At 46.6% G+C, this 26,675-nt stretch overlaps 1 protein-coding gene across 1 annotated transcript in view; it reads left to right on the top strand.

Annotated features, from left to right (window-relative positions):
• CCDC180 (coiled-coil domain containing 180) overlaps positions 1-26,675 on the top strand; it is a 64,100-nt gene that overhangs the window by 27,458 nt on the left and 9,967 nt on the right. Inside the window, 14 exon segments of the mRNA XM_064379791.1 lie at positions 2,964-3,190; positions 7,028-7,203; positions 8,805-8,985; positions 10,583-10,729; positions 14,688-14,832; positions 15,010-15,126; positions 17,575-17,673; positions 19,935-20,054; positions 21,668-21,840; positions 22,138-22,261; positions 22,263-22,390; positions 24,044-24,121; positions 25,566-25,632; positions 26,515-26,656. Coding sequence (XP_064235861.1) covers positions 2,964-3,190; positions 7,028-7,203; positions 8,805-8,985; positions 10,583-10,729; positions 14,688-14,832; positions 15,010-15,126; positions 17,575-17,673; positions 19,935-20,054; positions 21,668-21,840; positions 22,138-22,261; positions 22,263-22,390; positions 24,044-24,121; positions 25,566-25,632; positions 26,515-26,656 — 1,924 coding nt within the window.

Raw genomic sequence — 26,675 nt, 5'->3', positions numbered from 1 at the left:
ATTTTATTCCATTGGTTTGTGTGTCTGTTCTTGTACCTGTAACATGCTGTTTTGATTACTGTAGACCTGTCAGGTAACATGATACCTCCAGCTGTGCTCTTTTTACTTAGGATTGCCTTCGCTATTCAGGCTCTTTTTTTGTTGCATATAAATTTTAAAATAGGTTTTCTGATCCTGTAAGAATGTCATTGGTAGTTTGATAGGAATAGCATTGAATCTGTAAATTGCTTTGAGCAATATGGCCATTTTAGAGATATTGATTCTTCCTATCCATGAACATGGGATGTTTATGCTTTTCTATTTGTTTGGTCATCTCTGATTTTTTTGAGCAGTGGTTTGCAATTCTCTTTGTAGAGACTTTTCACCTTCCTGGTTAGCTGTATTACTAAATATTTTATTCTTTTTGTGATGATTGTGAGTGGGATTGCATTCCTGTTTTGGCTCTCAGCTTAGATGTTGTTGGTATAGGAATGCTACTGGTTTTTGTATGTTGCTTTTGTACTCTGAAACTTTGCTGATGTTGTGTATCAGATGAAAGAGCTTTTGGGCAGAGACTATGGGGTTTTCTAGATATAGAATCATGTCATCTGCAAACAAGATAGTTTGACTTCCTCTCTTCCTATTTCTTTCTCCTGCCTGATTGCTCTAGCCAGAGCTTCTAATACTAGTTGAATAGGAATGGTGCAAGGTGGTCTCCTTGTCTTGTGCTGGTTTCAAGAGGAATGCTTCCAGCTTTTGCCCAATCAGTATGATGTTGGCTGTGGGTTTGTCATAGATCGCTCTTACTATTTTGAAGTATTTTCCTTCAGTGCCTAGTTTGTTGAGGGTTTTTAACTTGAAGGGGTGTGGAATTTTATCAAAAGCCTCTTCTGCATCTATTGAGATAATCATGTGGTTTTTATTTTTAGTTCTGTCTATGTGATAAATCACATTATTTGACTTGTATATGTTGAACTAACCTTGCATCCCAGGGATAAAGCCTACTGGATCATGGTGAATTAGCTTTTTGATGTACTGTTGGATTGAATTTGCTAGTATTTTGTTGAGAATTTTTTGCATTAATGTTAATTGAGGATATTGGCCTGAAGTTTTCTTTGTTTGTTGTGTTTCTGCCAGGTTTTGGCATCAGGATGATTCTGGCTCCATTGAATGAATTGGGGAGGAGCCTGTACTCTTCAATTTTTTTTGTAATAGTTTCACCAGAAATGGTGCCAGCTATTTGTACATGTGGTAGAATTTGTCTGTGAGTCCATTTGTTCCTGAGTTTGTGGTTTTGTTTTTTTGTTTTGTTTTGGTTTGGTTTTGGTTTTGGTTGGTAGGCTATTTATTATTGATTCAATTTTGGAGCTCATTATTAATCTGTTCAGGGATTCATTTTCTTCCTGTTTCAGTCTTGGAAGGGTATATGTGTTCAAGAATTTATCCATTTCTTCTATATTTTCTAGTTTGTGTGCAAAGAGGTGTTCATAGTATGCTGATGGATGTTGGAAGTTTTTTAATATTTCTGTGGGGTCAGTGATAATGTATTAATACTTTGTTTTTGCCAACAGTGATCTAATTCTTTACTCAAAACAATGCTTTTTATTTTAAAAACATTTTTGATTTTTTTTTTTTTTGAGATGGAGTCTCACTCTGTCAGTCAGGCTGGAGTGCAGTGGTGCAATCTCGGCTCCCATCACCTCCCAGGTTCAAGCTATTCTCCTGCCTCAGCCTCCCAAGTAGCTGGAACTACAGGTGCCTGCCACCACACCCAGCTAATTTTTGTATTTTTAGTGGAGACAGGGTTTCACCTGTTGAACTCATGATCTCAAATGATCCACTGCCTTAGCCTCCCAAAGTGCTGGGATTACTGGCATAAGTATCCAGTTTTTTTTTTTTGATCCACTGCACCCAGCCACAGCAGTGCTTTCTAAAATTCACTTTCCTCTCCTCATGTTCCTGCAACCTACTCTAAAGTTACTCTTCATGACTTTGTATGGCTTTCCTTAACCCTCCCTGGTTCTCTCTCCTTCTGAATTCCTCTTTATTGAATAGATCAACTTAGACTCTCTTGCTTCACCTCAGCCTATTTATTTCTTCTCTCTTTCTATTTTCAAAAGCTCCATATCCAAGCTGGCATACAGAGCTCTCCTTTGAGTGCAGGGAAGTAACTCTCATAAAATAAATCTTGTCCTCAAAACACATTCAAAATCACAGAACAATAACTTGAATTTCATAATCATAGAATTGCAGAAGAATAATTTCCTATATTGCTGTGGAATAATTGGTATATTAGATTTCTTTTTAAGCAGGAATCCCAAACTCAAATGCACACAGGTTTGTAAAAGAAAAGAGGGCTGGAGACCAATTGCAGAATAATGACAAATGATGAAGACTGTGCAGTCATTACTCAGCTCCAACTAAAGATGCCATGTGGGAATGCAGGCTCAGAATTGATATATTTTCTGATGTTTTAAGAGAAATTGGGGCCGGGCGCGGTGGCTCAAGCCTGTAATCCCAGCACTTTGGGAGGCCGAGGCGGGTGAATCACGAGGTCAAGAGATCGAGACCATCCTGGTCAACACGGTGAAACCCCGTCTCTACTAAAAATACAAAAAATTAGCTGGGCATGGTGGCGCGTGCCTGTAATCCCAGCTACTCAGGAGGCTGAGGCAGGAGAATTGCCTGAACCCAGGAGGCGGAGGTTGTGGTGAGCCGAGATCACGCCATTGCACTCCAGCCTGGGTAACGAGAGCTAAACTCCGTCTCAAAAAAAAAAAAAAAAAGAGAAATTGGAAGCCCAGATTTTTATGTAGAATTTCCCAATTTTAAAAGCACTGTGTTGGGAAAAAAAAATAGACAAGATTCGGCCCATAATCTTGGCCCAAAATTTTGGTTTACAACCTCTGATATCAAGGTATCTGTGGTTGGCATTCCCAAGTTTTGATGATATCAAGTCAACTTTAGTCTTGTTGCCTGCTTAGGACGAAGACAAGGAAGAGAGTCTGGAGGAGATATACTGTGAGGACATGGAGTCCTTCACAACCTCCAGTGGAAACACTTATTTTGTCTTCGTACCCCTGGAAGAAGAAGAGCATTGCAGGAAGTCTCATTCCACCTTCTCAGCCATGTTCATTGATGACACTTCCAGTGCCAAGTTCATAGAACAAGTGACAATTCCATCGAGACTAATTTTAGAAATTAAGAAACAGTGAGTAGAAAACTATTTTATTCTCATCCTGTTGTTCTGAGTTTTGTTAGCAAGGTGAAATGTTGTGAAAAAAAAAAAAAGTCCCAGTTGGATAAAGAAAAAATTGTAGGTAACTGAAGGAAGGTAGGGGTGAGAAACACAATAAAAAATAGCAAAATCCAGGAATTATTTGCAGTCACAGATATCTTCTGTAAGAGTGATCCCCTGCACCCACCTCAGGAGACTCTCTGCTGGCTTGGGCTTTGGACATGAGATACAGTATTTTCCCTGCCAGATACTTCTGGTTTCTAGTTCCTGGAACATCTGTAATCTTAAGGTTTCTTTTCTTTTTCTATTTTAACTCTATAGATATACACCATACATAAATATATCATGTATGGCATTTTGTACTCAATATGTGCAAAATATAAGAATGGCACTGTTCACTCATAGAGTGTGTTCATATCCATCCCTAGATACTACCAAAGAGTTTCACTGTAGAAAATACACGAACAATGAAGAATAGAGAAATGACCCATAATCCTACCATGGATAATTTACTTCCCCTAACTCCCAAGTTTCTGGGCCTTTGTGTTTGAGTTTGGATCAAATGTGGACATCTGTGTTTGCCTTTTGGATGACATTCTCATTGTCCTCCTGCCTCTACAGTGTCATAGGAGGACTCATCAGCTAGAGATCTCCTGGTTCATTTACCTCCCACATGCATACATGGGCAGGAGGGCAGAGATAAGGAATGAAAGGAGTGCAGCCAGGCCTCTCTGGGCTTTTTCTCCTACACCTCAGCAGCATCTCACCTTGGAAATGTCTCTTGACTCAAATGTCATCCCTCTCCTTCCCCTACCACATGGAGAGGCCATCATCTGCCCTCTCCATAGCAGACAGGACAAAGGTCAGCAAGGACTACCACAGGAGCTATTATTTACTGAATGTATTTAAATCCCCTTAATAACTGTGAGAGAGGTACCATAACTAACTCCATTTACAGATGAGGAAATTGAGGCTCAGACAGTTAGTCATTTGGCCTAGATCTCCAGGACAGAAAGCAGTTTGATCCAAGATATGAATCCAGACAGACCCTGTAACTCCAGAATCTTGCACCAACCACTATGCAATCTGGCCTTATGACTAACCAGAAAACAATTTATCTGTCCAACTAATTGGGTTTGCATACTGAGGAATAATATGCATTCATAAAAGTATGAAAATCATAAGTGTATAGCCCAATGAATTGCCTAAATAGGACACAGTTGATACCCTAAGCCCACAAGAAATAGAACCATTACCAACCCTCCAGGAACCCACTTAGTGTACCCATCCCAAGTCACCACTATCTCTTCCCCAAAGATAACAAATATTACAACTTCTGAGTTCATTTTGCTTATTTTTGAATTTTACCTATGTTAAGTCATACAGAACTCACTCTTTTATTATGTTTATGAGATATATATATTCTTGAATGTGGCTAGAGATCAGTTTTTATTTCTGTATAGTATCCCATTATAAAAAAATATAATCTATTTTATTAATCAACTTTACTGATACACATTTGGTCTTTCCAATTTGGCAATATACCAATAATGTTGCCCCAAACATTCTTGTACAAGTCTTCTGGTGACTATACGTATACATTTCTGTTACATATGCAACTAAGAGTGGAACTGTTGACTTACAGAATGTGTGTCCATATCCATCTTTAGGTGATATGGCCAAGAGATACTACCAAGGAATTTTCAAAAGTGGTTTTAACAGTTTTACAGTTTACAACAGCATATGAGAACTTCAGTTGCTCCACAGCCTCAGTGGTATTGTCAGTGGTTTTTATTTTAGCTTTTCTGGTGTAATTATAGTGGTGTTTCATTGTGGTTTTAATATGTATTCTCCTGATGAGTAATGCGATTGTATACCTTTTAAAATACTCATTGGGCCATTTGGTTATCTTTTTGTGAAATGCCTAGCAAAATCTTTTGCCTATTATTTTTCTGGTCGATTGTCGGTCCTTTTTCTTATTAATTTATGGGAATTAATTATATATTCTATAGCCGGGCGTGGTGGTGCATGCCTGTAATCCTACCTATTCAGGAGGCTAAGGCAGGAGAATTGCCTGAACCCAGGAGGCAGAGGTTACAGTGAACCAAGATAGTGCTGCTGCACTCCAGGCTGGGAGACAGAGTGAGACTCCATCTCAAACAAACATACAAAAAATTGAATTATATATTCTGTATGAAGCTTTGTCAGGTAAATAAATGATGAATGTTCATCTTCTCTCTGTGCTTGCCTTTTTTACTCTCTTTCAAGGTATATCTTTTGATGAACATAAGTTCTTATTTCTAATAAGGTCCAATTAGTCAATTTTTCTATTAGGGTTAATTTACTTTGTGTCTTTTCTTAGAAATTTTTGCCTGCCCCCAAGGACATGGAGATGTTCTCCAATGTTATATATTTAAAATGTTATTGTTTTCAACTTCCATATTAACATCTACAATCCACCTGGTATTGATTTTTGTTCATCATGTGAAATAGGGGTCAAGATCCATTTCTTTCCCATATAGATAACCAGTTGATCCTGGGTCACTTAATGAGGAGACTCTCCTCTCCTCCACTTCTCTGCCATGCCACGTCTTTTCCAGTTCTCTCTGTGTCTATCCAATGACCTCACGCTGCTTGATCACTACAGCTTTACACTAAATCTTAATATCTGATAGTTTAAGTCCTCCAGCTTTAGTCTTCTCCCTCCATTATTCTTGGCCCTTTGTATTTCTACATACATTTTAAAATTAGCTCAAGTTTCCATAAGAAGATGTCTGCTGCTATGTTGTTTCTTGTTATTGCATTGAATCTATAGATCAGGTTTTGGAAACTGACATCCTTAACAATACATGGCCAAAGAAGCACCATAAATTTTTAAAAAGAAGAAACAATAATTTCTTTCTTCCAAATAATTTCTGCTGAGAAACAATATTTGCAACTTACATCAAAGTCAACGAGCCTCATGTCCCCAGTATATGAAGAGCTCCTAGAAACTGATTTGTAAAAAAAACAGCTATTCACAACAGAGAAATGGGCAAGACATTCAGGGACAGTACACAGAAAGAGAAATTAAATACTCTTGGTTTTTGTGGTTGTTTTGTTTTGCTTTGTTTTTTGTTTTGAGGCGGGGTCTCACTCTGTTACCCAGGCTGGAGTTCAGTGGTGTGACTCACTGCAGCCTTGACCTCCTGAGTAGATGGGACCTTAGGCGCATGTCACCATGCCCAGCTAATTTTTTAAGTATTTTGTAGAGATGCGTTCTCACCATGTTGTCCAGGCTGGTCTCAAACTCTTAGGTTCAAGCAATCCTCCTGCTTCAGTCTCCCAAAGTGCTGGGATTATGGGCACGAGCCACAGCACCCAGACTGAATAATCTTAAACACATGAAAATGTACTCAGTCTCAATCATAATATGACAAAATTGTCAAATTTGGAAGTCTGACAATACGCTCTGAGACTGTGGAGAAACAGGAACTATTATTCATTGCTGATGGGAATACAACTTGCTTTCCAGTGGAAACAGTTTGACCATATCTGCCAAAACCACAAATGTATTTTAATCTTAGATTCAGCAATTCCAGTTCAAGGTCATTTATCCAAAGAAACACTTCTACATCTGGCATACGTAATGTTCTCTAGCAGTAGTACGGTTAAGCGAGCAACGGTCCATTTACGTGATAAAATGCAATGTAGTTGGGAAATGAAATGAGGAAGGAGCAAAAGGGGGAAGCACTTTGGGTCTCCACATGTAACGACCTCTCATGGGTCATGATTGCTGGCAGGGCTGACCCTGGCTGGTCTCTCCCTCAGACTTCGAGCTGGCTTCTTCGAGCACCTTGAGAAGTGGTTTGACCAGTGTTCCCTCAACACCCGGGTCATTGTGGCCACCAAGATCGATGAGCTGGATTCAGAACTGGAGCTGCGTCTACACCTGCACCAGCCAAGAGCCCAGCAGATTGAAGAGGATATCCACAATGTCAGGGCAGGTACAGACGCTGCCTGGAAAGGTCTGCCCTGCCCCCAGCCCCTCCTTCAGTGCCTGCTCCACCGAGGCTCCGTGTTCATTAGTTGCCTTAGTTTGTACCATGCAATGTTTAGCATGTTCTCATCACACCATGGAAGGTGTACATGGGGGTTCTCACCTCCTGGGCTTGCAGAGAAAGGTAGTACTCAGAATCCTCCTGTGAGATATTTTTTTTTCATTTCCGTTTTTTTTCAAGAGGGTGTTAGAGTTGGAAATGAAGAGTGTTGTACTGTTTTAGCTCTTGGACCTCAGATCTGCTCATACACCTGTCAGATATACACCTGCATGGTGGATGTTCTAGAGGCAAGCTCATAGCCCAAGGATTAGAGCTCTCAGTCTCAACTCCTGTGACCATGTGACCCTGTACAGGTTACCTGACCTCTCTGACCCCTCTCTCACCTGCAGAAGGGGTTGATGGAGGTGTTAAGGAGGTGGAAATAACCCCTCTTTAAATGGTATATTAAGGAATCATTAGCACCTGGTACAAGATACAGCCTCCAAAAGTGGTAGCCATTATTTCTACTTTATCATTTATCATACTTAAAAAGACATGCATTGTACACCTACATGGTAAGCTCTGTTAATGAGGGTGGGCATGTTTTCAATAGGATCCTTCAATGACCTCTGTTGGTTTTTCACCCACATTATACTCCAACTCCTTCAAAGCCCTTTATCAGAGAGCCCTGTCACGAACCCATGCAGACTTCTATTCCTGGAGCAGGAAAAGAGTTGTGCAAGTTGACAACTGGCCTTGAATCCCAGTGCTTGTGGGCTCAGGCAACTTGTGTGGCATTTGGAACCTCATCGTTCTCATCTGGAAAATGTGTGTGCTAAATGCACTGAGGAATAAAAAGGATTCTACATGCACTGAGTAGAAGCTCCCTGAAGGCTGGCTCCTTTTCCTTCCCAGGCCCCCTGGCCCCATATACAGAGAGGAAAACAAGGCCAGAGAAGTGAAGTCCCAGCTTTACACCATTCATTTTTTGGCAGCACCAGGACCACAGCACTTCTCCCACTTCAGATGATAGTGGGGTCAGATGGGGGACAGGGTGGGGTCTAGGGACTCTCTGCTCATCTAAAGGCCTGTGATGGAGCCCTGGAAGCCCAGTCCTTGTTCTTACTAGTCCACTTTGGAAGACAGTTGGAATTCAGGCTCACTGGACATTAGTATCCACTGATATAAAGAAGCAAACCCAGACTGCTCAGTACTGTACTTGCTGTTACCCCCCCAGACCCTCTTATCTAGATCTCAGCCCTCCCCAGTACCCCCTGTGCAACCTGCTTGCTGCTCGGCTGCTCCCCAGACTCTCCATCTCCCTGGCTTTGTTTCCTCTGCTCTGGGCAGGGTGTCTCCACCAACAGGACCTCCCTGCTCTTGGCCAGGTCTCCTCTCTAGCCCAAGCCCTGACGAAGGCAACAGGGGCAGGACAAGGGGCCTTGACCTAAATCATTCCTGTTCTTCAGCTGGCCTGGGAGAGGCAGCAGGCGGGCCTTGTTCAGGGAAAGCAATGTGTTGAGGTGAGTCAGGTCCCAAGGGCCCCAGCTCTCCTAATCCTTTTTCAGCTGAGCTCTTGCTTCATCAAGAGCGGTTGGACAGCCACTGTGCTGGGGTGACCGAGACCCTGAAGAAGGAGCAGCTGATGTTCTGCCAGTTCCAAGAAGAGCAAAACGTGAGGAGCAAAAACTTCCGCCTCAAGATTTATGACATGGAGCACATCTTCTTGAATGCCACCAGGAGCCAAAAGTAAGGGGTCCTGCGAGTCTCCATCCTAGCTGTGTGGCTCTGGAATCCCAGCTAGGCTGATGTTTTCAAAGGAGCCACCCTCCCTGCAGACACAGGAGCAGAAGGCACCTCCAGAGCCTTCTTTGAGTTAAACTCTTCAAGAGAGTCAAGTCAAACTCTATGTGGAATATTGCTTGGGAAGACAGGGAATGAGCAGCCAGAGAGCAAAGAATACACACAGGCACCATGCAAGGGTGCAAACCATGTGCTATGAGATATCAGTGGTGGGGAAGATCATGTCCCATCAGGGAAAATCAGGGAGGGCTTCCTGAAGGAGACAGCATTGAAGATGAACTCAGAGGAGCCCTGAATGGAGAAAGATGGGAGAGGGTTGAGTTCCGCAATCAGGGAAAGAGCACTGGCCCAGCTCAGTGCAGGAGTGTGCTCAGGCCAGAGCACACTCAGCAGGGGGCTCTAGAGAGGCCATTTGGGATATAAGATGGAAGCCTCAGGCAGGTCACAAGGAGGAGGCTGGCAAGTGTCTACAGAGCCATCAGGTACATGAGGGACAGCTGGTTCTGGTGGACTTGGTTATAAAGAGGATACACACAGGGCAATCTTTTGGGGGATCACGGGTGCAGGAACCACCTTGCTGGGGGTCAGACACAGCCCACTGGAGCAGGGACAAAGATCCAGTAGGATCTTCTGGGATTCTTTCACTAATCTGATGGCAAGGGTCAGAGAGAGAAGGATCCTCTCTGATCCAGCACACCCAGAGTGTGTCCTGCAGACACTGGAATTTTGAACTTCCTTCTACTGCCCCCTTTGCTACCCAGAGGAGCTGGGCTGGGCACAGCTCATGGAGCCCAAGTAGACTCCCAGGATGTCCTCTTTCCAGGCCCAGGTCACTACCCTGCCCTCTCATGCCCACCCCAGGAAGGTCACCTATCACCACCCACACCTCCCATGTCCCCAGGCTGGTCACCATCCCTATCTGTCCCTCCTGTGTCCCCAGGCTCATCATTATCATGACCTGCCCCTCCCCTGTCACCCAGGGTGGTCACCATCACCACCTGTCTCTCCTGTGTCCCCCAGGCTGGTCACCATCCCCACCTGCCCCTCCCACATCCCCCAGGCCGGTCACCATCCCCACTTGCCCCTCCCACATCCCCCAGGCTGGTCACCATCCCCACCTGCCCCTCCCACATCCCCCAGACTGGTCACCATCCCCACCTGCCCCTCCAACATCCCCCAGGCTGGTCACCATCCCCACCTGCCCCTCCCACATACCCCAGGCTGGTCACCATCCCACCTGCCCCTCCCACATCCCCCAGGCTGGTCACCATCACCATCTGCCCCTCCCACATCCCCCAGGCTGGTCACCATCCCCACCTGCCCCTCCCTCATCCCCCAGGCTGGTCACCATCACCACCTGCCCCTCCCTCATCCCCCAGGCTGGTCACCATCCCCACCTGCCCCTCCCTCATCCCCCAGGCTGGTTGCCATCCCCACTTGCCCCTCCCACGTCCCCCAGGCCGGTCACCATCACCACCTGCCCCTCCCACATCCCCCAGGGTTGTCCCCCATCACTGTCCTGTTCCTCCTCTGTCTCTCACAGGCTGGTCATTCTCAGCAACACACTGCACCGGGAGTTGCTTAGCTATGTCGATGTCACCCAGGTGTCCCTGCGCAGCTTCCGGCAGTACTTGGAGGAGAGTCTGGGCAAACTCCGCTCCTCAAATATTGAGTTCATCAAACACTGCAGGTGGGAGCCATTGTCCAGGACCTCTTCAGGCCACCTGAGTTCCTCTGTAGGGATGTGGGCTTGTTTCTCCCTTAATTTTTAATTTTGACAAAATATACATAACCTCAAACTTACTGTCGTAAATACTTTTAGGTGCACGGATCAGTGGCATTAAGGATATCCTGGTTGTTGTGCTACCATCGCCACCATTGGTCACCAGAACTTTTTCATCTTCCCAAACTGAATCTCTGTACCATTAAGCAAGAACTCCCCATTCCTCCCTCCCCACTGTCCCTGGCAACCGCCATCCTGCTTTGTGTTTCTATGAATTTGAAACCTCTAGGTACCTCATATAAGTGGAATCATATATTTGTCCTTTTCTTGTCTGGCTTATTTTATTTAGCATAGTGTCTTCAAAGTTCATCCGTGTTGTATCATGTGTCACAAAATTATTCCTTTTTAAGGCTGAATAATGTTCCATTGTATGCGTCTATCACATTTTGTTTACCCATTCATCCATTGATGGGCATTTGGTTGTTTCCGTCTTTTGACTATTGTGAATAATGGTGATAGGAACGTTGGTGTACAAATACCTGTTCAAGGTCCTGGTTAAGGTATTGCTGAATTAAATGGTAATTCTACATTTGGTTTTTAGAGGAACCATCATACTGTTTCTACAGCAGCTGTGCCAGATTAATTCTCACCAGCAGTGCACAAGGGTTCCAGTTTTTCTACATTATCACCAATGTTGTTACTTTCTGGCATTTTTTGTTTTTTATAATAGACCTCTTAATGGGTGTGAAGTGGTACTATGTTGTGGTTTTGATTTACATTTCCTTGATGGTTAATGATGTTAACCTTTCCATGTGTTTATTGGCCATTCTTTCCCCTTATTTTTACCCCTACAATCTTAATCCTGGATGACAGTAATCCTGGATTTAGTCTTTGACATTTATGAAGGCTATATTTATTTTTTAAAGCTTATATGCTATTTTAAAAATCACAAATCTTTTAATCATTATAGCATAATCAAACACAGATTTTATATAAAGTACAAAGTGGAAGCCCTCCAAAAATATATTTTCTATGTGCCTGTACTTATGTATACATGAGCAAAAAATTTATAGTATTGTACAGAAATGGAATCCTAGTACACATGCTGACCCACAGTCCCCGCTACCACCATCACCAAACCAAGGTGATGTAGGGACTAAAAGAATTTCCTTTCCACCCCTGAAATTTCAACAGTTTGAGCCAATAAAACAAGGTCAGGTGTGGTGGCTCATGCCTGTAATCCCAGCATTTTGGGAGTCTGAGGCCAGCAGGTCACCTGAGGTCAGGAGTTTGAGACTAGCCTGGCCAACATGGAGAAAGCCCATCTCTACTAAAAATACAAAAATTAGCTCAGAGTGGTGGCAGGAACCTGTAATCCCAGCTACTTGGGAGGTTGAGGTAGGAGAATCACTTGAACCTGGGAGGTGGAGGTTTCCATGAGCTGAGATCGCACCACTGCACTCGAGCCTGGGAGACAGAGCAAGACTCCATCTTGAAAAAAAAAAAAAAAAAAAAAAAGACAATAAACAGATTAACGGGAAAAAGGCACACCAATTTATTAACATGCAAGTGTTTAGGAGTCACACAGAGTTTGAAACTCAAACAGAGGCCAGATGGTTGAAGCTTAAATATCCTCTTCAGAAGGGAGTGAGAAATGGGAGATATAGAAAATTTTAGAGGAAGAGAAAATGATGTTTAGGGAAGATTAATGGACCCAAAGAACAGACAATAGCCTGGGACCAATTCCATCTGGGCTCTGGGCACAGTGTCAACTCCAGTCTTCCTTCCCGCAACTATGCATCAGTTTCTTCTGGTGGATGAGCTCTCTGGGGAAGGGTCTCACAGCAGTTGAGTATTCTCTGGAGGATCCAGCCTTAGGCTGATAGGTGAACTTTAGAGAAATCTCTTCCCTGCCTTTGCTGCTCCCCAGGTACTCTCAGTTTGAAGTTTAAAGCAGCACATTTTTGTGTATCATTTTCTGAGCCCTAACAGTGGGCACCTTCCATGTCGGTATCTGCAAAGCTTGCATTTGTTTTAAATATTATTAAGATTTTTCTGATTATATAGATTTTTTAAAGAAAATTTGGAAAGTAGCAGAAACTAGAACTATAATTTGACATGTTAATCGTCTCTATCTTGCCTATCTCTACATCAGTCTTGCATATTTTAGCTTCATTCTAGCTAATTTCTTTATATTATTCTTCCTAGTCACCGATTCACTCTGTAACTATGTTGAACCCTCTGCAAATCTATTCACTGAGTTTTCAATTTTAATTATTATAGTTTCCATTTGTAGATATATACACACATGTGTATATATGTATATACATACAAAAATATATAGATATAAAAATATATATACATATAAAAATTTTTTGAGACATTCTTGCTCTCTCAACCAGGCTGGAGTGCAGTGGCATGATCTCGGCTCACTGCAACCTCCACCTCCTGGATTCAAGCTATTCTCCTGCCTCAGCATCCCGTGTAGCTGGGACTACAGGCATGCGCCACCATGCCCAGCTAATTTTTGTATTTTTAGTAGAGACAGGGCTTCACCATATTGGCCAAGCTGGTCTTGAACTCCTGACCTCAAGTCATCCACCTACCTCGGCCTCCCAAAGTGCTGGGATTATAGATGTGAGCCATCACGCTCGGCCCATTTGTAGTTATATTTGATACTTTTTCAAAACTGCCTGCTCCTTCCTCATATTTTGAAGCTTTTTATTTCTCTAAACATCTTAAGCCTAGTTATTTTGTAGTTTATATCTGATATTTCTAATATCTGAGGGTTTTGTGGGAGGTCCGTTTCTGTTCTCTATTGTTTATGGTATCTTGTATCTTGTTTCCTTATCAATTTTTTAAACTACGAGTCACTCATTTTCTTTGGGACTTCATCTGTGGCATTCTTTGAGGCCTGGACTGGACATTGCATTCCTTCAGAGAGAATCCTTATTTGTTTCTGCTGGGTAGCCAAGGGGCACTACCTACCCAGGACCAATTAGAATTCTCTGTTTGAGTTTTTTTAGGTCACTCCAGAGAATATGAATTCAGTTTGTAAATGTATGTGAAGTCTAGTTTGTGTGATGAATTTTCAGGGGAGAGATATCTTTTCTTTCCTCCTTGCCCTCAGATCTAGACAGGAGAGAGTCCTGGAATCTGGTGGGGCTCGTTTCTTCCTCGGTCTCATAATGCAAGCGTTGTCCTCTGCATCCAGCTCCAGGCTATCCCTTCACGTGTGCAGTCATCAAGACTGAACTCCAAGTCTCTGGTGCAAAGTTTTGGCTTCTGGTGCCACCCAGATTCCAAGGTCCCTTCTAGTTTCACTTCATCTGGAATTCTTTTTTTTTTTTTTTTTTTTTTAAGAGTCTTACTCTGTCACCCAGGGTAGAGTGCAGTGGTGCTATCCCAGCTCACTGCAACCACTGCCTCCTGGGCTCAAGAAATCCTCCCATCTTCACCAAGTAGCTGGAATCACAGGTGCATGTCACCACACCTGCCTAATTTTTTTACTTTTTATAGAGACAGGGTTATGCTATGTTGCCCAGTCTCATCTTGAACTCCTGGCCTCAAGTGATTCGCCTGCCTCAGCCTCCCAAACTGCTGGGATTACAGGCGTGAGCCACTGCGCCCAGCTGGTTCATGAAGAATTCTTACCTTTACGCAGCTCCATAAAATCTATTTTTATTTTGAATTTTGTTTCAGTTGGGTCTGTTAAGGCCTCCAACCTGACAAACTGACAAAAACAGAGATTCTGCACTGTTGATGAATCCTACTCCTGTCCTTAAGCCATCTGCACTCATTTTCCCATCGTCTCAAACTCTAACCTGAAGCCTAGATTAAAAGTATATGTTAGCCACAGTATTTGGGAGAGATGGGAACTCTCAAGTCTGATCTTTGGCTTTTATTTCTCTCTGATTTTTTTCAGATTGTTTTCAGAGGGAGGCAACTTTTCTCCTGAAGAAATCAATTCACTGTCTCATCGACTGGAGAAGGAAACCGCCCGGATAGAGTTAGTTGAAAGTGTAATCATGGTCAAAATGGAGAAGATGGAGAGCGAGTACCTGGACCAGGTGGGGCCCCCAGCCAGGCCCCAGGACAACCCCTTCTGCAGTATCCCTTGCTCAGCTCCCTCTGAAGGGAAGGCCAAGCCCTCATCCAACCATTCACTGGGCCTGTCCCCTTCCTCTTTCAGAGTCCAGAAGGTCCAGATTAAGCCCCTGTCGTTTACCCTTTATCTCTCTGTACAGGCCAATGATGTCATCAACAAGTTTGAAAGCAAATTCCATAACCTGTTCGTGGACCTTATTTTCATAGAGAAAATCCAGCGGTTGCTGACGAATCTGCAAGTGAACATCAAGTGCCAGGTAGGATAGAGTCATTCTTCATCAAGGATCTTTATCACACACACCTGCACACTAGGCACTGTCCCAGGTGCTGGGATGCCAGTGTGGTCTCTGTCATGTGTGTGGGACTTGCTCTCAAGCCAGGAAGACAGACACAATTTTTTTTTTTTTTGAGACAAGGTCTCACTCTGTCACCCAGGCTGGAGTGCAGTGGTGTGAACACAGCTCACTGCAGCCTCTACTCCCAGGGTTCAAGCGATCTCCAACCTCAGCCCCACAAATAGCTGGTAGTTCCAGCCAGCAGTCACATACCACCATGCTCAGCTAATTTTTTCTATTTTTTGTAGAGATGGGGTCTCCCTATGTTGCCCAGGCTGGTCTCGGGTACCTGGGCTCAAGCGATCCTCCTGCCTCAACTTCCCAAAGTGCTAGGAATACAGACATGAGCCACTGCGCCTGGCCAAAAATGAAATCTTAATAACTGCAAATATTTACTAGTTATTGAGTACCATGCATCCTGCTAACCAACTTATTTCAATTAGCTGTCTTAGTCCTCATAAGAACTATGGGAGACAAGTGCTGTTTTTATCCCCATTTTAGAGATAAACTGAGGAGCATTTTAGTGACTTAGGTAGGAACACAGAGCTCTTGAAGGGTAAAGTCAAAACGTGAACCCAGGTCTGACCGACACCAGAGCTTATGGCCATAACCACAAACAGACCATCTGTGCAACAGAAGGAGAAGGTGGCTCCATGGGGATGAAGGGACTCAGAGGCGAAGACTTAACCTGGACTAAGAAAGGGGGGCTTCCAGAGGCTTGCCAGAGAAGTAGGAGCCAGCCAGGTAGGCAGTGGGAAGTGAAGCGTGATGGAGAAAATCCAGGGGGCTGGAGCCCAGGACTGCAAGAGTGTGAGGGAGGAAGTGGGAAGTTCTGTGTTTGGAGAGCACCAGCTGGCAGGCAGTGGGGCCTGGGGAGGGTTTGGGTGGGGCCATCTGCTCAGGGCTGCACTTGGAGGGTGTGGGGTCCTGGCTGCTGACCACAGAAAGGCTGGAGGTGGGTAGGAGTGGAGGCAGAAGTGGGAGGCCGAGTGGGAGAGAATCTGGCCTAGGCATAAGGTCATCCGGGACACATTCTGATTCCAGAGCTGAGTGGAAGTGGGATGGGTGAGACTTGGGGTACACTGGAAACGAAGGGTTATCTGCGTAGGTCAATGACCATTCAGGGAACAATGTTTGAGGACCCACTGGGACTAGGACAAGCTGAGCTGAGGAAGACAGACTTGTCTTTTGAGAGTGGCAAGTGCAATTTGATAAAAGAAGGGTTTGCTGGCATCTCAGGCTCTGAGACAGGGACTCCAGTCCCAGCCTCCTGCCCCCTTTTGCCCTAGGAAGTGTTTAATTCATCCATCTATGAAATGGGAATCATAAAAGCAATTCCAAATATCATGGCACCAATAAATGAGCTGATATGTGCTAAACTAATGACATAGTCCCTGGAGCATAGTGAATCCTCAGTGAAGGCAGGCTCTGGTAGAGGCCCCAGAAGAACCGCTTAGGACTGGCTTCCACTCATTCCAGAAGGAGCAGGAGGCAGCAAGGAGCAGAGCCCATGGCTCCAGGGCCTGTAACCGCACTCTTGTTTGAGGAGCATATTCCTAATGAGCCTCCAGCTGGTGCTGGCACTGATTCTTTTTTCTGAGCTGATATTTGGGGACTGTTCACAGGGTACAGGGTTTGCATTTCAAAATATCTAACACCTGTGATAAACAAAATACATTTCCATCGTGTACAATATTGGAAATATATAACAAATACATAACAGAGAGTAATCCATAATTCTACCACATAGCATAACTCCTGTTTAAGATTTTGATTTTTTTTAAGCTTTTTTTCTATACATGAAAAGATGGGGATATACTAAAATTGGCTGCTTGCTATTTATACCAGTTTTATAAGCTGTATAATCTTTAAATATTCTGCAAAGACACTATTTTGATGGCTTCTCTGCCATGGATGTGTTGACATTTTTACTTAAGCATTCCTTTATGGAGGAAAATTTGGTGAATTTCGCTTCTTGTTTTGAAAGGTGGTACTGTGAGAAGTGCCCTTGCCAGGACAATCTGACCACATCCTTAGGACGCCTCCTGGAAGCCACAGTCCTGGGTCAGAGCATGACCTTTCCACAGTTCTCTAAGCTCTCCAGGGAGTTTTTACAGCCTTGGCCCTGCACTGCTGGAGCAGAGCCTGGTCTCCCAACTCCCTCAGCACACTCTGGGGTGCCAATTTTGCTTGAACCTTACTTATTTGAGAGGGGAAAAAATCGTTTCAATGCAGTAAAACTGCATATCTTCCCCTGATTTCATTTTTTTCAGTGCTTAATCAGTTTCTCAGATGGTATGTTTCACCGAACATTCCCCAGATCACAATATGTATTCTAGAAACAAAATCTCGGAACCTCTGGTTTTCTAGGTGGCAAAATCCAATTCGCAAACAAATGGATTAAATTTCTCTCTGCAACAGCTTCAGAGCAAGATCAAAACTTGTCAAGAGTCCAGGGGAGAGAAAACCGTAAGTGTTCAATAGATCCTGCATGTGAATAATAAAGATAGATCATGCTAGAATCACAAACCTGAAATAAACTTACATGTGTGTACAGGATTTCTCCAGCACAAGGTTGGTGGGGTGGGGCAGGGACATCTCCGAGCCTACCTACTTAACCCCTGTTTCATGGAATGAAGAAAGGAACAGAAGAGAAAGCAGCCACTGTTCTCCACCCCCAACCCCTCCCAGAAGGCATGGAGCAGCATCTAGTAATGGGGGAGGCCTGAGTCTGGCTTCCTCTGACCTCACTCCCTTGGAATGTCACTAGGTGTCCCTTGCTGTAAGGAAAACTCAGTTCCGGATGCATGACAGAAGCAGGGCCCTGCCCCATGAACAACCACTTTTTGTTTGACTTTCCACTTGCTTCTTTTTTTTTTTTTTTTTTGAGACTGAGTTTTGCTCTGTCACCCAGGCTGGAGTGCAGTGTGCAGTGGCACAATCTCAGTTCGCTGCAACCTCCAGCTCCAGGGTTCAAGTGATTCTCCTGTCTCAGCCTCCTGAGTAGCTGGGGCTACAGGCACCCGCCACCACACTGGCTAATTTTTGTATTTTTAGTAGAGACAGGATTTCACCACGTTGGTCATGCTGGTCTCAAACTCCTGACTTCAAGTGATCTGACTGCCTTGGCCTCCCAAAGTGCTAGGATCACAGGCGTGAGCCACCACACCCAGCCCTACTTGCTTCCTTTGATCATAGCACAGAAACTGGTTTTCTCTGTTTAAAGTATGGAAAGTCAGAATTGGAGCAGAGTTTGAAGGGAGCGTGATTTTAAGCGTTTACCTCAGAGCAGGGTTCTGGGTGTCTATGTGCTTGCTTTTCTGCCTTGAGTGCACGACTCTATCCCCAAGTCTGCACGGTGAAGGACAGCGCACCCTTAACTGATGGGGACATCGGTTGTTCTCTTCCTGGATCTGTGGCTTCAACTCCGGGCAAATGACTTAAATTTGCTCCATTCGGTCTTCCCTGGCCTGTCACCCAGGCCACTCCAGGGAACCTTTCCTCAGCAGCCCAGCCAGGTGCTCCCAGAACCAGACACCCCAGCCTGAAGGTTCAGGAGTGAGAACCTTCCTCCTCACCATTCCCTGTCTTTTCTCTACCATTTCAGTGACTCTGAGTTGCAGTTCTATTGTTAGCACTGAGAGGACATCTATTTTTTTGTCTTTATTGCTTTTTCTTATATAGTATATTGCATGACTTTTGAAAAAAGTGTAGACACTCACAAAGCATAGTTTGCAGAATAAATGTCCCTCTCACTATTCTCATTTTCACAGAGGCCCTCTAAACCCGCTTATGTATATGCATGCACGTGTTTCTACATATCCACTGAGATTACTTGCCCTGCAGTGCAGATGTGCAGAGGAAAGGTGGTCCCTATATTTTGTCCGTGACTTACCTGGTCTCCCTTGTGAGCCCCCTAAATGGGGAGCAGGGGGAAAATGCGGTTAATCAGCTGTGACTTTTCAACAGGCTCTTTAAGGCAGCTCTGCCTCTCCAGAACAGAAACATCCAGTCTCTCACATCCCCACCTCCCAACCCCTACTCTGTCCTTTCCTGTTAGGGTGTTGGATGGGTGCCAGGGGCCGCCCAGCCTCCCAGCCAGGTGAGGAGCATGTGGGTATGGGTGTGCAGGCATTCCTGTGTTGATGGAGGAGGCTGGCTGGACAGTCTGCAAAGCAGTGATCAGGGGACAAGAGTGATGCCTTGAATATATGGCGAGAGGGAAGATCCTTGCAGTCGCATTCCTGCACACCTGTGGGGTGCTGCTCCGAGGTGGTGTGTGTTAGATGTTGCCATGGAGATGGCCAGATCACTCTCTTACACACTCCTGCACACCCTTGCCACCTGGATCAAATGTTTCCTTCTAAACATAGAATGTTAGAGCCAGGGGAGATCCTAGGGAATATTTTGTGTCCCCATCTTACAGATGAGGAGACCAAGTTGAGCAAGTTTAAGTCATTTGCCCGGCGTTGAACCCGTAGATCCAGGAAGAGAACACCCGATGTCCCCATCAGTGAAGTATGCACTGTCCTTCACTGTGAAGTAAAGACCACCAGCAGAGCCAGCCCAGCCTTCCCCACTCCCCAGGGCCCTCCCTGCACATGAGGAGCCTCCATCAAGCCAAGAGGCATCCTCACCAGCCCAGCCCCTGTTCCTGCAGTTCCCACAGAATCTGCCCATCCTCCTGCAGTCTGCTTCCCTGGGGCTTTCTTCCTCCCTGTTCTCACTAGACGGTGACCACAGAAGAACTCCTTGGCTTCATCCAAACTTGGAAAGAAAAACTCAGCCAGAGGATTCAGTACCTCAACTGCAGCCTGGACAGGTTGTCCATGACTGAACTGGTCTTCACCGTAAGGAAGGGGATAGGGTAACAGGAAAGGGTGGGTGAGCTGTTGTCTGGGCTCCCAGGAGACCCACAGGGCTCAGGAGAGCCAAAGGGAAGAGGGGACTCCCAGGCCTCCGCTGGACATCAGGTCTACTGAGATGCCGTGGAAAGATCACAAGCTGTGAAGTCAGAGCTGGATTCTAATCCCCAGTGGGCCACTTCCTTTGCATTGGTCTCAGAGGAGACCCCTCAGCTCCTGGCACTACCTCCCCTGCTCCATCAGGACCCTCATTCACCATGTCCACAGGCTCTCAGGCCAGCCCCACCTCTCAGCCTCTTCCTTCCCACTTGCACCCAGGAGCAGCCCTGGCTTCTCCCCATGCCATCCCAACACCTCTTCCAGACCCCCTGCCTCTTGCCTTCCTGGTGCCCACATCCTCTCACGTCTCCCATGGTCCTTTCCCTGAACATGGTTGGAAGAGGCTGGTCTGACCATGTCACTCCCCTACCCTTGGGGCAAAGTCCAAACCCTTTCACTGGACACACAGCAGCCTCCATGGCTTGTCCTCCATGCCTTGTCTTCCATGCCCCTTCATCCCTCTCACTCTGCCTATGATGTCACTCCCCACTTAGGCTCCTCTCACCCCTTGGACTGGTTTAGGGTCTCCTGGCCTGTAGTCCAGCCTTACTTCCCCGTCAGCCTGCAGACCATGTGGTGGGGGTCTCCATTTCGGAGGCTGTCTGCCCTGAGACTGCAAGCCTCTATGGGCAGAGCCTGCGTCACCCCCACCCCTGCACACCCCTCACACTGGGCTGAGATGCTCAGTGAACTTCCGGAAGGCCCCAAGAGCTGATGGCTGCAAAGTAGAGCACTGCTAGGCCCTGCTCTCACCGCCAAGCCTTGACCAGCCTTCCTTCTGTGGGGAGGCCCTTCCCACCATGCAGCCAGCATGAGGCATCCATCTACCTCTGGTGGGGTGTCCAGCAGCACGGGGCTCCAAGGGTCCAGCCTAGGACCCTCACTCAAGAGGTTGACAGGCCATCACTAAGATGAGACTCAGAATGAAACAGGGACCAGCCTAGGCACTGTGGGCACCAATTCCACCCTTTCTCTAAGAGCCTGCTCAAGGAGAGTTAGCCACCCACTCAGCCTGACATTCATTCCCCCGATCCTCGGGTCAAAAACACTGACCGGGCACATCTGCAGGTCTCATTTCAATGTCACAGAAGATGCTGGAACTTTTCTTTCACAGCACTGGTTCTAATTTTGGAGAAGCATTTATTGGTATGCGTGCAAGTTAAATGTCTTTCTCTTCTGTCTAAAACACAAGCTCTGAGAGGGCAGGGGTCATATATGGCCTCCTGGCCCCTGTGTTCCTAGAACATGGGCAGAGACTTGTGAAGAGCAGGCTCAGGGAAACACTTCTAAAAGCATGAATAATCAAATGAATGAATGAATGAATGGCTCTGTAATGGAGATCACTTTACAGAGGAGAAAACAGTAGCTCAATGAGGTCAGCTAGATTTCCTGCAGCCATTCCACTGAGGCTGGGTGGGAGAGAACGTGAATTCGGCTTGCTGCCTTGCTGGCACCTGGGCCGGTCCTCACATACTCAGGCCCTTCTCTCTGGCCTGCAGAACGCCATCCTGAAGGACCCGGAGGAGAAGAGTGACATCCTGACATCTTCAGAAGCCCCTGAAGAGGAGGCCAAGCTGGACCCGGTCACCCCTGAGTCCTTCACCCAGCTGAGCCACATGGGGAAGCCTCTGATTGAGGACCCAGCTGTGGGCGTGATCAGGAAGATCCTGCAGTGAGTGGCCCCCCGGGGTGCACCTGAGGCCCTGCTGCCCCGGCCCCTGGCCCTGGACCTTCAGGGACCAACTTTGGGGCCCCGCACACTGGGGTTCCATGTGGTTCACCCCTGAGAATCTGCAACCTCAGTCAATGGGCTTCCCACCCAGAGCCCCAGTTCCTCATCTGAAATGGGGCTCGTGACAGGACTGACTAATATGGTGCTGAGGACTAACTGGGATGTTGCTCAGAACCCCAGCCTGAGCAGTCCTCATGGTCGCCGTGAAAAAGCTCAGACCCTTTCCTTTGGTTTCAGACTTCCCAACACAAAATGGCCAACCCACCATTGTGACAAAGATCGATCCCAAACAGGTAGAGGCGCACAGACTTGTGGGTCTCAGGGCAGCAGTGGGGGTGAGGCTGGTGGTGCCGTGTGGCCCATCCTCACCTCCTGTCCTCTGCTCTTGTCCTGGGGCCTCGTCACCCAAAGGCTTTAAGCGACATCGGTGTCGGCCAGAAAACTCTGGGAAGAAGCTCCTGTCCAATGCCATTGCCACCTCTGCAGGCAGGTAGGACACAGGGCGGCCAGAATCGCTCCTTCCCAGTCCATCTCTCCACACAAAGGCAGGAGATGACCCATGGCTTTCCCAGGCTTTTCCTCAGAAGGCACCACAGAGCTCACGGCTCTGGGACTTGATGGGGCGCAGTGAGGAGTGAGCTCTGACGCCGGCTTTAATCAGGCGCCATCCTTGGTTTGCTGGTTGTCCATGGTGCTGGTGGATCTCAGCCCGGCCACCTCCCACACACGGTCATGGTTAGAAAGAGGGGGCCGATCGCTTTCCTGGAGGGACATCACAGAGCCGCACAAGAGTTCTGGGCCTTGGCGCCCTGCCCACCAAGCCTCAGCAAGGTCATTAAACTCGAAGCTTACCTCACATGCAGATTTTATGGAAGGTGCATATCAGAAGCCCCATGGCTGAGCAGACTTGCTAGCTCTTTGTGTCAACCTGGTTGACACGGGTTCATTCCTGGTTTTGAGAAGGTGAAGGGAATCCCTCTTTTGCCTCTCCCTCCAGAAGGTCTCGTTGCACGTGTGTGCTGCATGCAATGTGGAGCGAAACAAAGACCGGCCACCAGGAGAAGAGCAAAGGCTATTAACTTAGGGCTGACCGCAGCAGGGAGTCAGCCACCATCCAGGGCGTGTCAGCAGAGCTCCCAGGGCAGGAGAGGAGTGGGAAGCATTGCCCTCCTCTCCAGCTGTGCCCTGGTTGGGAGTTGTGGCACGGGGAAGCTGGAGGCTGCCCACTGAAAGCAGGGCATCCCAGGTGATTGGTGAGGGGACATGTTTGACTTTCTCTGGTTGGTCCGAAGTTGGAAATGAGGACAAAAATTAGGAAAGCTGTCATTTATTAATCAAGTCCTGCCTGTTAGGGGCTTATTGTTATCGCCTATAACAGTAGGCCCCAAACAGGCAGGACTTGATTAATGATGATACAGACTGTCCCCAGAGATGACAGTCTCACTTCCTGCAAGTCTGACTTAGAGCAGGCTGACTTCCTCGGTGGCTTCTTGTAGATAAGGGGGTGGTCTCCTGAGTAGGTTGCTGCACATCGTGGGTCGGAGCTCTATTTTTATATGATCCAGCCATGAGCAGTTTCCATGTTCAGACTCTGAGGTTACAAAAGGAAGTCCATGTCACTAGGGCTGCCAGATAAAAGAGAGGGCGCCCATCTACACTGGAATTTCAGATCAACACCACCTAATTTTTTTAGCATAAGTATGTCCTAAATACTGCACATGATATACTAATGATGAAAATCACTCTGTTAATATGAAATTCAGGTTTAAATGGGTGCACTGTATTGTTATGGCCAAATCTGGCAACCCTGCTTGTGGCTCAACGTTTTTTTCTTTGGGTCCTCATCACGGGGAGGCAGGAATGCAAATTTCTGGACCTGCGCACCTCTGCCCCTCACCCTCTCCCAGCAGCCGTGGTTGGGTTTTAGCAGTTAAGGTGATAAAGGTTTCACCCGACGATAAGGTAGAGACTCACAGCTGTTGAGAAGGGACACGTCTCAAAGGGCTGGACCCTAGAAATGGGAGCTGGGTTGCCCACGGGCAGGTCCCACACCTCTAGCAATTTAGGCAGGGATCCTGCAGGCTCAGACCTGCGTTGTGTCTGTCCACAGCCTCCAGACCACCCACCCACCTTTGTCCCACAGCCTCATGCAGCACTCCAAGCCCAACAGAATGGAGAGAAAGTACCAGGTGCTCGGGGACAAGCCTCCTCCTCCCGCCGAGTGAGTGACAATGCCTTTCCTTTTGACTGTATTCAGCCTGTTTTGGGTTGGGGAGCAGCAAATGTGAGGAAAAATCAGAAAGGGGAAAGGGATGTTCAAGCAGGGGTTGGGTGAGAGGGGACAGCAAAGGTCAAAGTCAGTTTGTTTTGGCCCATTTCACCTAAATTTGTTGAGAAACATTTTCATCAAAATTTCACATTCTCCAAGCTAACAAGCATTTCCAGGTGGTAAGGCAGCAGATCCCCTTCGAGATCTGAGCTTTTTTTTTGTAATGTTTTTCAGTGCTTTCCCCCGTTTCTCTTTTCCTTTATTGTAACTCTAGTGATTAAAACAAAAGCTGTTAAACTTAGTATAGCTTCATTGCAAGCAAACAAGCAAAATTCCAAGTTCAGAAAATGAAAAGCCTTCAGAGAAAGTCAAACTCCACAAAGGAGCTCCCCTTCCCTCTATATTAGAGATCACCCCCATACCATGGCCCCTCTCATCAGCCCTTTCACCCTGGGGACCTCATCTCGGGGTCATGAACTTTGAAAATAAGTGTGGCTGTGACATCAGGCAGCCCAGGTGTAGCCTCCAGCTGGCAGGTAGACAGTTCCCTCGTCCCACACCCAGGGACACTCCTGCACCATGAATACTTTGGCTTTCTGTTCTTTATAGCTTGATGCAGGAGAATGTTTGGTCCTACATGAAATCCTGTTCATTTGAACTATTTATGAGTAATCATTCTTTCAGCTAATCAAGGCATTGCCAGCTGCAGGCACTGCAGTGGGGCTGGGGATTCCGTGGTGAACAAATACAGACAGGACCATGTCCTGTGTCAAAAGATAAAGTCAGGCACATTAAAATGTTGGTGAGTTTATTTGAGCAGTCAGCTATTCATGCATTGGGCAGTGCCAGACCCCCAGCGGTGCAGGGATCCACTGAGGGGACACCAGGGGGAACCTTTTATAAGGTGTTCACAGAAGCAAGGCAAAGAAAATATTTGCTTAAAGTGAGAAGTTCTTAGCTGATGATTTCTGATTAAGCTTACATTTCATTTTCCTAGACTTTGACCGTTCATTCTGAGTTGGATTTGTTTTCTAGGTAGGAACTCCAGGCACTGGAGTCATTTCAGCTTGATAGCCTCCCATTTATGATCTTAAACCCTGGTGGCCTTCATGGAGCAGACTGCTGGGAGAGATGGTGGTTAATCAGCCCAAATCCACCTGATTAGCATGCCATAGGGCTGAGGGGGCATTAATCAAAGAGCATTAAAACCAGGTGGTTGGAAATTGCTGCTGTCATGGAGAGGAATCAGAGTGTGCAGAGGTCCTGGGGGCAGCAGTGAGTAATTTCAAGAAGTGACCTTGAAACAGAGCACTTGGAGAGTTCTGCTCTTTTGGTTTTGTCCATGTTGATGTGTCTAGACCAGGCCCCTCAGGGATCTGTCTTGTGTGTGTTGCAGGGATTTTAAGGGGATCATCTTGACCCTCCTCTGGGAGAGCAATAAGATCCTGCTGACAGTCGCAGAGGTGAGGACCACCACCCACGGCCTGTGCCTGCCCTGGAAGCCACCCCTTACTTCTGCAGTCTGCTGATCAGGCCACTGGGGGGAAAATGAGGAAGAGAGGATTCTACCCCCGCCATGACCACAGCATCCCAGCTTCTGTTACCTCCTATGACTTTTTTTCTTCTAGAAACTAAACCTCATTCATTCATCTAATTGATCACCAAACATTACTTAGACACCACTCACATGTCAGGTACTGTGTGTGCCAAGAGGAACAAGCCCAGCCTCTGTCCCCAAGGCACCCAGGCCCAGTGGGAAGCTGACAGACATGGCGGGGGCACAGAAAGAGGTGGGGCAGTGGGAGCAGGCACCAGACAAGCTGCCCAGGGCCCTGTTCCCACATGCCCTGCACCCACACATCCTGCACCGTGATGTGGGTGCATTCTCCTGTCTGCCTCCCACTGGGCTTCTGCCTCCTTCAGGGCAGGGTTCCTGGCTCATCCATCTTTGTGGCCTGCAGCCTATACCCAGCTTGGCACTTCCTTATAAGCTCCCAACCTGGTCACCAATCCGAGATTCCATTTATTTGGGTCTTGAAGAATAAATAGGATTCTCGCCAGTCACTCACTCGAGAAATAACAAGGGCTGGCCATGGCCCCAGTCACTCTAGATGGGCCCTCGAGAAATAACTAGGGCTGGCCATGGCCCCAGTCACTCTAGGTGGGCCCAGGGAGGTGACACGGGCGGACAGGGAAGGAGGAGTGTCTGCCCGTGCTACTTCCACAGGGGAAGTCACGAGCAAAGGCTGGGGAGTGTGGAGGCGAAGGCAGGCTGGTGAATCCCAGGAGCAAGGGCCAGAGTCCCATGGGGTCCTCACCCACACATGGTCGACCCTCTCCGACAGGAGTTCTACTGTAAAGAAAAACGCCCAGTCACCAGGCCTGACTGCATGTATGACACCTTTGACCAGTGCGCTGAGAACATCGGCAAAAAGATCCTGGAGTACCAGAGCCAGGCGGATGAGTACCACAACTCCTGCCTCATAGGTGGGTATGGGTAGCAGGT

The sequence above is a fragment of the Aotus nancymaae genome, unplaced genomic scaffold (genome assembly GCF_030222135.1).
Source record: "Aotus nancymaae isolate 86718 unplaced genomic scaffold, 86718_ANA_hifiasm-v0.15.2.pri h1tg000003l, whole genome shotgun sequence".
Lineage (NCBI taxonomy): Eukaryota > Metazoa > Chordata > Mammalia > Primates > Aotidae > Aotus > Aotus nancymaae.
This window is presented reverse-complemented; position numbering and strand designations above follow the sequence as displayed.